At 38.7% G+C, this 12,302-nt stretch overlaps 1 protein-coding gene and 1 pseudogene across 1 annotated transcript in view; both read right to left on the bottom strand.

Annotated features, from left to right (window-relative positions):
• The window catches only part of RECK (reversion inducing cysteine rich protein with kazal motifs), an 83,532-nt gene that overhangs the window by 21,373 nt on the left and 49,857 nt on the right, over positions 1-12,302 (bottom strand). The window contains exons 11-12 of the mRNA XM_040266281.1: positions 5,280-5,492; positions 723-859 (exon numbers count right to left, since the gene is read on the bottom strand). Of these exons, the coding sequence (XP_040122215.1) occupies positions 723-859; positions 5,280-5,492 (350 nt within the window). The remainder of the gene's footprint in view (positions 1-722; positions 860-5,279; positions 5,493-12,302) is intronic.
• LOC120882366 lies at positions 11,875-12,255 on the bottom strand (annotated as a pseudogene).

The following is a 12,302-nucleotide window of genomic DNA, read 5'->3' as shown; positions in this document are numbered from 1 at the left end:
ATTCTTCAGGCAAGAATACTGGAGTGGGTTGCCAGGCCCTTCTCCAGGAGATCTTCCCAACCCAGGGATCAAACCCAGGTCTCCAGCATTGCAGGCAGACTTTTTACTGAGCCACCAGGGAAGCCCCCTTGACTATACAGTGTCTATGAATTTTATTCCCTGGTTTCCACCATATAGTCACCTCCTGCTGGGAAGCTTAGCTCCAGAATCCATCAAGGAGATACAAACTTATTCTTCTAGCTCTTGGTAGGAGTATTTGGTACAGAGAAAAACTCCATTTTCATGTACTAACCCAGACCATCATTCCTTACTCCCTATTTGGTGGGTAAGTCCAAGCCAACGCCTGGCTCAGTTTCCACTGATATTTAGATGACAAGAAGCTGAAGACTCCCTAGGGGAAATTCTACTTGATCAAATCATGGCAAGGAGACAGCAATGATAAAGAGCTGGTTATCTGAGAATGCTGACATGTGACTCATCACTAAAAATTCCTGATTGACAACAGTTTACTACCCACTCAGATTGATAATGATAGTTGCTTCTGTGTACATATTTTAAGATGACAATTTTTTCCTGGGCTGAAAAGGGCAAGCAAATAAGAGTCTGCAGATGAGATATTATCATTAAACCACATGTTCTCAACAGATAGATGCTCATGCAAAGCAAACATCAAGGGCAGAGAGAGAAGGGAGAAGCCTTTAAATTAAAAAAAAAGTACTTACTGAGGTATGTATCCAAAGGTATGCAATTCTCCAGGTCATCTGTGGGTGACAGAAGCTCACAAATACTTTCAGCTGTGTGGTCTTCAGGGAATTTGTTCTGGTCCCCACATTTCTTGAGAATCTCTACACAATCTGATCTTGAAAAGGAAAATACAAACAAATTTAGGATTTGAGGAACCTCCTCACTCCTCAGGTTGCCTAGCCAATATCAATTCTGTTTCAGAAGCTTTTCAGAAAGTGAGCTTTTACAACTCAACAATGTGTCATACTTTGTTAGGTGCATGATAAAAGAACAAGAGTGACAGCAGACCTTAGGTTGAAGAGTTAAGTAATGTATTACACTATCAAAGCATCCCTAACTCTCTCTGACCTGATATCAAAAGCCTTGCTCAAATTTTACACTCATACCTACTGCCACTACTATCAATGTGGTTTTCTACTGTCATTGAAAGGAAATTAACCTAGGCTAGTCTGATGTGCTCTTTGTGAAATCATATTCCTTTCTCTCAGGGCCCATGCATGCTTGCTTCTTCCTTTCTTCTTCCCTCACTCCCCTTCCTGCCTTTCTCTTTTAAAATATCTGTTTATATCAACATTAAAGTGTTTGACCTATAACAATTGGGAAATCCACTACTTTAAAATTTTCTGTCTTCAATAGAAATTTGATCCCTCTATAAAGTTTCTGTGCTAAGAGTCTATAAATTTCCCACTTGTTGCCTCTTGCCTTTCACACAGTAGTTATTTCTCAACTCTCCTCTCCTCAGGCCACCCCCAAGTCATATCAGAGAATGGATCTGGACCCTATTCAAGATTGAAATAATCTGCAATCAGTCATCAAGTGCCCAGAAACTTAGGGGCTGGATAGCAAATTGGTTTTGGGAAAGGTTTTTGGAAAAAAAAGATGCTTGAAGAGAAGCTGACAGAGATTACTATGTAGTTAATGTTTCTGGTTTCACACACCACAGCAACTTTCATCTTTATTTTATTCAGATCCCCCTTTTTTTGTCTTCCTATTTACTTAAAAAATTTTTAATTTTTTAATTGAAGTATAGTTGTTTTATAATGCTGTGTTCATTTCAGATGTACAACAAACTGGTTTAGTGTTTTATATATATATATATATATATATATATATTGTTTTTCAGATTCTTCTCTCTTATAGGTTATTTCAAAATATTGAGTATAGTTCCCTGTGCTATTCAATAGGTCCTTAAACTTTATCCTATAATAGATCTTAGTAAGTAAATCATTCAGAAATGTTTATTAGGAACAGACCCTATTGACTATATTTACTAAGTCTTTCTCTTATCAAACATTTCTGGAATATCTATTGCACTTTAGGATTATGCTCATTCCTGAAGAGAAGAAAAAGAAGAGAGAAAAGATAAGAAAAAAAGAGGTTCAAATAAGAGTGTTTATCCTCAAGGAGAGCAAACCTAACAGGATATAAGACAAATACACAAATTAAAATAAACGAATTGAATAGTGCATTTAAGGTACTCACTGTTTCTTGAACTAAGTTCCATGAGAAAAGTACAAATGAAGGTCTACAGAAATTTGTAGTTTGGATAAACTACTGTCAGCTGGAGAAATCTGGGAAGATTCCATAGCAATGACTGGAATTTAAGAGGGGCTAAGAAGGACAGTCAACATTCTAGGAATCAGCGAAATAAAATGGACTGGAAAGGGTGATTTAACTCAGATGACCATTATATCTACTACTGTGGGCAGGAATCCCTTAGAAGAAATGGAGTAGCCAACATGGTCAACAAAAGAGTCTGAAATGCAGTACTTGGATGCAATCTCAAAAACGACAGAATGACCTCTGTTCGTTTCCAAGGCAAACCATTCAATATCACAGTGATCCAAGCCTATGCCCCAACCAGTAATGCTGAAGAAGCTGAAGTTGAACAGTTACATGAAGACCTACAAGACCTTTTAGAACTAACACCCAAAAAAGATGTCCTTTTCATTATAGGGGACTGGAATGCAAAAGTAGGAAGTCAAGAGATACCTGGAGTAACAGGCAAATTTGGCCTTGGAATATGGAATGAAGCAGGGCAAAGGCTAATAGAGTTTTGCCAAGAGAATGCACTGGTCAAGGCAACCCCCTCTTCCAACAACACAAGAGAAGACTCTACACATGGACATCACCAGACAGCCAACACTGAAATCAGATTGATTATATTATTTGCAGCCAAAGAAGCTCTATACAGTCAGCAAAAACAAGACTGGGAGCTGACTGTGGCTCAGATCATGAACTCCTTATTGCCAAATTCAGACTTATTGAAGAAAGTGGGGAAAACCACTAGACCATTCAGGTATGACCTCAATCAAATCCCTTAGGATTATACAGTGGAAGTGAGAAATAGATTTAAGGGACTAGATCTGATAGACAGAGTATCTGATGAACTATGGACGGAGGTTCGTGACATTGTACAGGAGACAGGGATCAAGACCATCTCCATGGAAAAGAAGTGCAAAAAGCAAAATGGCTGTGTGAGGAGGCCTTACAAATAGCTGTGAAAAGAAGAGAAGGGAAAAGGAGAAAAGGAAAGATATTCCCATTTGAATGCAGAGTTCCAAAGAATAGCAAGGAGAGATAAGAAAACCTTCCTCAGCGATCAATGCAAAGAAATAGAGGAAAACAACAGAATGGGAAAGACTAGAGATCTCTTCAAGAAAATTAGAGATACCAAGGGAAAATTTCATGCAAAGATGGGCTTGATAAAGGACAGAAATGGTATAGACCTAACAGAAGCAGAAGATATTAAGAAGAGGTGGCAAGAATACACAGAAGAACTGTACAAAAAAGATCTTCACGACCCAGATAATCACGATGGTGTGATCACTCACCTAGAGCCAGACATCCTGGAATGTGAAGTCAAGTGGGCCTTAGGAAGCATCACTACGAACAAAGCTAGTGGAGGTGATGGAATTCCAGTTGAGCTATTTCAAATCCTGGAAGATGATGCTGTAAAAATGCTGCACTCAATATGCCAGCAAATTTGGAAAACTCAGCAGTGGCCACAGGACTGGAAAAGGTCAGTTTTCATTCCTATCCCAAAGAAAGGCAATGCCAAAGAATGCTCAAACTACCACACAATTGCACTCATCTCACACACTAGTAAAGTAATGCTCAAAATTCTCCAAGCCAGGCTTCAGCAATACGTCAACTGTGAAATTCCTGATGTTCAAGCTGGTTTTAGAAAAGGCAGAGGAACGAGAGATCAAATTGCCAACATCTGCTGGATCATCAAAAAAGCAAGAGAGTTCCAGAAAAACATCTATTTCTGCTTTATTGACTATGCCAAAGCCTTTGACTGTGTGGATCACAATAAACTGTGGAAAATTCTGAAAGACATGGGAATACCAGACCACCTGACCTGCCTCTTGAGAAACCTATATGCAGGTCAGGAAGCAACAGTTAGAACTAGACATGGAACAATGGACTGATTTCACATAGGAAAAGGAGTACGTCAAGGCTGTACATTGTCACCCTGCTTATTTAATTTATATGCAGAGTACATCATGAGACATGCTGGGCTGGAAGAAGCACAAGCTGGAATCAAGATTGCTGGGAGAAATATCAACAACCTCAGATATGCAGATGACACCACCCTTATGGCAGAAAGTGAAGAAGAACTAAAAAGCCTCTTGATGAAAGTGAAAGAGGAGAGTGAAATAGTTGGCTTAGAGCTCAACATTCAGAAAACGAAGATCATGGCATCTGGTCCCATCACTTTATGGGAAATAGATGGGGAAACAGTGGAAACAGTGTCAGACTTTCTTTTTTGGGGCTCCAAAATCACTGCAGATGGTGATTGCAGCCATGAAATTAAAAGATGGTTACTCCTTGGAAGGAAAGTTATGACCAACCTGCACATTAAAGAGCAGAGATATTACTTTGCCAACAAAGGTCCATCTAGTCAAGGCTGTGGTTTTTCCAGTGGTCATGTATGGATGTGAGAGTTGGACTGTGAATAAAGCTGAGCGCTGAAGAATTGATGCTTTTGAACTGTGGTGTTGGAGAAGACTCCTGAGAGTCCCTTGGACGGCAAGGAGATCCAACCAGTCCATCCTAAAGGAGACCAGTTCTGGGTTCATTGAAGGACTGATGCTGAGGCTGAAACTCCAATACTTTGGCCACCTGATGCGAAGAGTTGACTCATTGGAAAAGACTCTGATGCTGGGAGGGATTGGGGGCAGGGAGGAGAAGGGGACGACAGAGGATGAGATGGCTGGATGGCATCACTGACTCGGACATGAGTTTGGGTGAATTCCGGGAGTTGGTGATGGACAGGGAGGCCTGGCGTGCTGCGATTCATGGGGTTGCAAAGAGTCAGACATGACTGAGCGACTGAACTGAACTGAGCTGAAGAAGGACAGGCAGTGGGTGAGTAAAGATGCAGGGTAGGAGGAAGATTATTTTAGGCAAAGATGGAAAAGTGGGAGAACATTTGACATGTGGGGGTGGTGACTAGGGATAGGCTGTGGGTAGAGATCATAGAGGGTCCAAACCAAAACTGGAGAGTCATTATGATGAAAGAAACTTACTTGCAAATAATACTGCCCCGTGATTTACTATGACAAGGCTTAATCTGCAGTGAACAAGCTATTGCTTTCCACATTTCTGGTTGGCACTTTTTAATGTCAAGAACAGGTATGTTGATAAATGGCATCTTTATGCTTCCTTTTTCCCACAGCTTCATGTCATTCATGGCTCCTTGATCTGACTGAGCATTGCAACTCCTGAAAAGTTCTGTTGGCCTAAAGAGAAAAAAGGCCAGAAGGAATCAGAGGCAATTATTTTCTAGAAAGAAGCAACGTGTAAAATCTTGACATGCCAATGTATCAGGAAAATATATTTTTTTAAAGAAGAAAGTGCATACAACCCATCAAAGAATGCCAACTTTGAATGTATGAAGATTCAAAGTAGACATCAGCACTAAGACTCTGATTGAAATTTTTCTTTATAATACAAATTTTTGTGAGGCACTTAAAAACTTCAAAACACTGTAGACTATCATCTCAGACCATACTATTTCTTTCATCTCATAAAATAAGTTCAAGTTTTAAAAACTGAGGTATAATCTATAAAAATAAAATTTATAGATCTTATGGTTAGTTCAATTTGACAAACATATACATTCACATGGGCATATCCAAATCAATGAGCAGCATTTCTATCCTGTTAAAAAGTTCCCTTGTGTCCCCATCTAGTCAATGCCCTTCCCTGCTACTGTACCCTAGAGGCCACCACCATTCATATTCAGATCACCAGAGATTAATTCTCAAATAGAATCATACTGTATGTAGTCTTCTGGGTCTAGTGTCTTGAGCTAAAGAATCTTGAGAGTTACTCATGTTGTGCATATAAATTGCTTGTTCTTTTTATTGTTCAGTTGTATTTTATTAATAAATGTATCACAATTTGTTTATCCCAGTGGTTCCCAAACTTTTTGATCTCAGGACCCATTTATACTTTTGAAACTACTGAGTTCTCAAAAAGCTTTTGTTTATGTAGACTATATACACCAATACCCCATCATCATATTATAAATCAAAACTGAGAGATTTTCAAAGTACTTATTAATCCATTTAAAATGATAAACCCATTACACGTTAACAGAAAGAAGAGAAGGGTAGGTCTGTTTCACAGTTTTGAAAATCTCTTTTAATGTCTGGCTTTATAGAAGACAGGTGCACTTTCATATGTGCCCCTGCATTCAATCTGTTGCTATATCACACCTTAAAGCAGCTGGAAAACTTCACTATTCACGCTTGTGAGTGAAAAAGGCAAATAATGTCTTGGTCATGTATGGATGTGAGAGTTGGACTGTGAAGAAGGCTGAGTGCTGAAGAATTGATGCTTTTGAACTGTGGTGTTGGAGAACACTCTTGAGAGTCCCTTGGACTGCAAGGAGATCCAACCAGTCCATTCTGAAGGAGATCAGCCCTGGGATTTCTTTGGAAGGAATGATGCTAAAGCTGAAACTCCAGTACTTTGGCCACCTCATGCGAAGAGTTGACTCAATGGAAAAGACTTTGATGCTGGGAGGGATTGGGGGCAGGAGGAGAAGGGGACGACAGAGGATGAGATGGCTGGATGGCATCACGGACTCAATGGACGGGAATCTGAGTGAACTCTGGGAGTTGGTGATGGACAGGGAGGCCTGGAGTGCTGTGGTTCATGGGGTCACAAAGAGTCAGACACGACTGAACGACTGAACTGAACTGAATTATTATAAAAATAGTTTTAATCTCATGGGGTTTTGGGAAAACAGAACACACTTTGAGAAATGCTGGTTTATTCATTCATTCACTGGTTTAGTGACATTAAGGTTGCTTCTAGTTTTCATGTCTCTTTTCCCTGGCTATGAATGACACTGTTGGGTTATAACTTTCTAAGAAACTATCAAACTGTTTTCCGAAGTAGTTATATCATCTTCTGCTCTCACCAGCAAAGTATGAAAATTCTAGCTGATTTACATACTTGTCAGTCTTTGTAGTTAGTCACTCAATTGTGTGTAGTGGTATATCACTGGTTTTAATTTGCATTTTGCTGATGACTAATTGCAATGAGCACCTTTTCATGCACTTATTGACCATTTTGATATCTTCATTTGTGAAGCATCTTTCCAGCCTTTTGACTTCTTTTTTAATTTCTTTTTACCATTGAGTTGTAAAAATTCTTTATATATTCTGGACATTAAGTTCTTTGTCAGATATACGTATTACAAATATTTTCTGTCAGCTTGTGGTTTGCCTTTTCATTTTCTCAATGGTGTCTTTCAATGAACAAATTTTTTTACCTTTAAAAATTTATTTGAGATAATATATTACTGGGGTATAATTTACATACAATATAATGTGAAGATCTTAAGAGTTCAGTTCAGTAAGTTTTGAAAATTATATTCATCTATATAATCAAACCCCCCCAAAAAATATAGAACATTTCTATCACTCCATAAGTGAAAGTGAAGTCGCTCAGTCGTGTCCGACTCTTTGTGACCCCGTGGACCGTAGCCTACCAGGCTCCTCCGTCCATGGGATTCTCCAGGCAAGAATACTGGAGTGGGTTGCCATTTCCTTCTCCAGGGGGTCTTCCTGACCTAGGGATCGAACCTGGGTCTCCCACATTGGAGGCAGACGCTTTAACCACTGACCCTATACATTCTTCCAGGCAATTTCCCTTTCTGCCAAAGGCAAGGACTTTCTCATCTTAACCCTTAATGATTACTTTTTTCTATTCTTGAACTCATACATGTGGATGTGTTTTGAGTTGGGCTTCTTTCACTCAATATAAGATTCATCTGTGTTTTGGGGTTTGTCAGTAGTTTGGCTTTTTTTTCTCTCCTGCTAGGTACTAGCTATTCTATTGTTTAAATACCACAATATGTTCTTTCATTCTCTTCTTGATGGATGTTTTATTTATCCACCTCCACAGCCCATTGGAGAAGGAAATGGCAACCCACTCCAGGGTTCTTGCCTGGAGAATCCCCCAGACCGGGGAGCCTGGTGGGCTGCTGTCTACGGGGTAGCACAGAGTTAGACAAGACTGAAGTGACTTAGCAGCAGCAGCAGCAGCTCCCCATTTTGGAGTTCTTATGAATAAGGCTGCTATGTAAGCCTTTTGGGGGAACATATATTTTCATGTCTCTTGGATAAATGCTTCAGAATGAAATTGCTAGGGTACAGATTTAACTTCCTAAGAAATTGCAAGAAAGCTTTCCAAAGTGCTTAAACACATCTTACACTCCCAGCAGCAAATTATGAAAATTCCATTTCATGCACATGCTTGGCAGTCTTCTGATTTTAGCTATTTAGTGTGAGGGAGCATCTCATTCGGGTTTTAATTTGCATTTTTGCATGACTAATGGTAATGAACTTTTTCTATACCAAGTGTTTGGTTTGATGTCTTTTTTTTTTTATGTCCTTTTTGATGAAGTGTCCTTGGAAGTTTTTTTGCCCATTTTTCTTTTTTTTTTTTATTTGCCATTTTTCAATTTGACCTTTACTATGCCGTTATAGGAATTATCTATATATACTGGATATAATACCTTTGTCAAATGCATCTGTGTGTGATTATGAGTGTGTGTGTGCATGTGTGATGTAGGAAATATTTTTTCTCAGACTGTGGCCTGTCTTTTCAAATTTTAAATGGTGCCTTTTAGTCAACAAAAATGTTTACTGTTGAACTCCAGTTCATTTTTTTTTCATTATAATTAGTATATTGTGTCCTGTCTAAAAAATCTTTGTCTATATCATGGTTGTTTAGAGATTCTCTTATTTTTTTTTCTTGAAGCTTTTATTTTTATTTCTATGACCTATCTTGAATTAATGTTTATGGTGCAAGATAGAAGTTAAGGTTCTTTTCTATTTTCATACAGATATTCAATTGTTCCACCATTATTTGTCAAAAAGCTGTTACTTTTGCATTGAGTTGCCTTGCTTTGTTGAAAATCAAGTATCAGCACAGTGTGGGTCTATTCTTGCTTCTCTGTCATTGATCTGTTTGTCTAAAGTTATGCCAACATCATACTGATTTAATTTCTATTGCTTTATAATAAGTCTTGAAATCATGTACTGTAAGGTCTCCAAATTTAGTCTTTAAAAATACTGTTTTAGGTAGTCTAGTTTCTTTGTATTTTCATATGAATTTTAGAACTAAACTGCCACTTTGTATTTTAAAATGTCATTTGGGATTTTGATTAAGATTGCACTGACTAGAGTTCAGATTGGTTTCAGAAGAATTAACATCTTAACAATATTAGGATGTTCTAATCTATGAACATAGCACTTCTCTCCATGTATTTTCTGTCTTTAATTTCTTTTTGCAAAGTTTTCTGGTTTCTAGTATAGAGTTTTTGTACATCTTTTGTTGAATTTATCTCTAAGTATTTCATATTTTTTATGCAGTTGTATAGATTTTTTTCTTTATAAATTTCATTTTCTAATTGTTTGTTGCTAATAAACAGAAATACAATTTGCTTTTTTATGTTAACCTTATACCCTATGACTCTGTCAAATTCAAGGATTTAAGGGGAGTTTGTATGCAGATTTTATGTCATCTCATTTTGCAGTTCCCTCCTTTCTGGGATTTTCTATTTCCACATCCAGCTACTCTGGCAGCCCCAAACTCTTATCTCTTAACTCCTCAGTCCAATACTACTGCTTTTTGCTTGAAATCTATATGCCATGCCAGGGGACTAAGAGTGCCTATGAAGGAAAAACTGGATAAAATTGGCCCTCACTCAGTGTGGTCTAGATCTTTCATAAGATGCAGTTCTTCCTGCTTTAGGTCACTCTCAAAGGCCTTCAAAACAATTATGTTTTTGTAGTTTGTGTAGGGCTAATAATTGCTTTTTTTTTAATTTAAATTTATTTAATTTAAGAGGCTAATTACTTTACAATATTGTATTGGTTTTGCCATACATCAACATGAATCCGCCATGGGTGTACTTGTGTTCCCCATCCTGAACCCCCCTCCCACCTCCCTCCCCGTACCATCCCTCTGGGTCATCCCAGTGCACCAGCCCCAAGCATCCTGTATTGAACCTGGACTGGCGATTCATTTCTTATGTGATATTATACATGTTTCAGTGCCTTTCTCCCAAATCATCCCACCCTCGTCCTCTCCCACAGAGTCCAAAAGATTGTTCTATACATCTGTGTCTCTTTTGCTACTGCTACTGCTAAGTCACTTCAATCAGGTCCAACTCTGTGCGAACCCATAGATGGCAGCCCACCAGGCTCCCCCGTCCCTAGGATTCTCCAGGCAAGAACACTGGAGTAGGTTGCCATTTCCTTCTCCAATGCATGAAAATGAAAAGTGAAAGTGAAGTCGCTCCGTCGTGTCCGACTCTTAGCAACCCCATGGACTGCAGCCTACCAGGCACCTCCGTCCACGGGATTTTCCAGGCAAGAGTACTGGAGTGGGGTGCCATTGCCTTCTCCATATGTCTCTTTTGCTGTCTTGCATACAGGGTTATTGTTACCATCTTTCTAAATTCCATATATATGCGTTAGTATACTGTATTGGTATTTTTCTTTCTGGCTTATTTCACTCTGTATAATAGGCTCCAGTTTCATCCACCTCATTAGAACTGATTCAAATGTATTCTTTTTAATGGCTGAGTAATCTCCATTGTGTATATGTACCACAGCTTTCTTATCCATTCATCTGCTGATGGACATCTAGGTTGCTTCCATGTCCTGGCTGTTATAAACAGTGCTGCAATGAACACTGGGGTACATGTGTTTCTTTCAATTCTGGTTTCCCCGGTGTGTATGCCCAGCAGTGGGATTGCTGGGTCATAAGGCAGTTCTATTTCCAGTTTTTTAAGGAATCTCCACACTGCTCTCCATAGTGGCTGTACTAGTTTGCATTCCCACCAACAGTGTAAGAGGCTTCCCTTTTCTCCACACCCTGTCCACCATTTATTGCTTGTAGACTTTTGGATCACAGCCATTCTGACTGGCGTGAAATGGTACCTCATTGTGGTTTTGATTTGCATTTCTCTAATAATGAGTGATGTTGAGCATCTTTTTATGTGTTTGTTAGCCATCTGTGAAGCCCAGAGATAAATCCACACACCTATGGACACCTTATCTTTGACAAAGGAGACAAGAATATACAATGGAGAAAAAACAATCTCTTTAACAAGTGGTGCTGGGAAAACTGGTCAACCACTTGTAAAAGAATGAAACTAGAACACTTTCTAACACCATACACAAAAATAAACTCAAAATGGATTAAAGATCTAAACATAAGACCAGAAACTATAAAACTCCTAGAGGAGAACATAGGCAAAACACTCTCCGACATAAATCACAGCAGGATCCTCTATGCCCCACCTCCCAGAATACTAGAAATAAAAGCAAAAATAAACAAATGGGACCTAATTAAAATTAAAAGCTTCTGCACAACAAAGGAAACTATAAGCAAGGTGAAAAGACAGCCTTCGGAATGGGAGAAAATAACAGCAAATGAAGCAACTGACAAACAACTAACCTCAAAAATATACAAGCAACTCCTGCAGCTCAATTCCAGAAAAATAAATGACCCAATCAAAAAATGGTATTTTTTAAATAAAAAAATATTTAATTATATCAGTTTCCTATCAACATACAAGTCATTGAAGGCTGTTTATACTGGCCATTTCCATTGGTTGGCAGGAGGCTCTTTCACTAAAGGATCCCATGGTTTCCACTGAACTGTTTTTCTTGTTAGGCTTAGATCCTTTTCAGCTTGAAGAATCAATCACCTCTTCCACTTGGCCACCCTGAAGTTGCTCTCCTAGTTTTTTAACATCTGGTTCCGCTTTAACCATACTCAGCTTCTCATTTGTAATCTGTTCTGTATACTTCCTATATGCTGCATTTTTTAGGTATCTGTCCAAGAACATCAAGAATCTTTGTATACAATATTTTTAGCCTCTCATGTGGAGTCTTACATACAGCTAATCCCACAAGGTCAGTGGTCTTCAGCAAGCCCACCATGAGAGCCATAATTGGTATTGACAGGAGTGTTAGTCCTATACAAACTGCTCCACCATTACCGTAAGTTAGGAATAT

This window comes from Oryx dammah, unplaced genomic scaffold, assembly GCF_014754425.2.
Source record: "Oryx dammah isolate SB20612 unplaced genomic scaffold, SCBI_Odam_1.1 HiC_scaffold_1, whole genome shotgun sequence".
Lineage (NCBI taxonomy): Eukaryota > Metazoa > Chordata > Mammalia > Artiodactyla > Bovidae > Oryx > Oryx dammah.
Note: the sequence above shows the minus strand (reverse complement) of the source record. Positions and strands in the feature narration are given on the sequence as shown.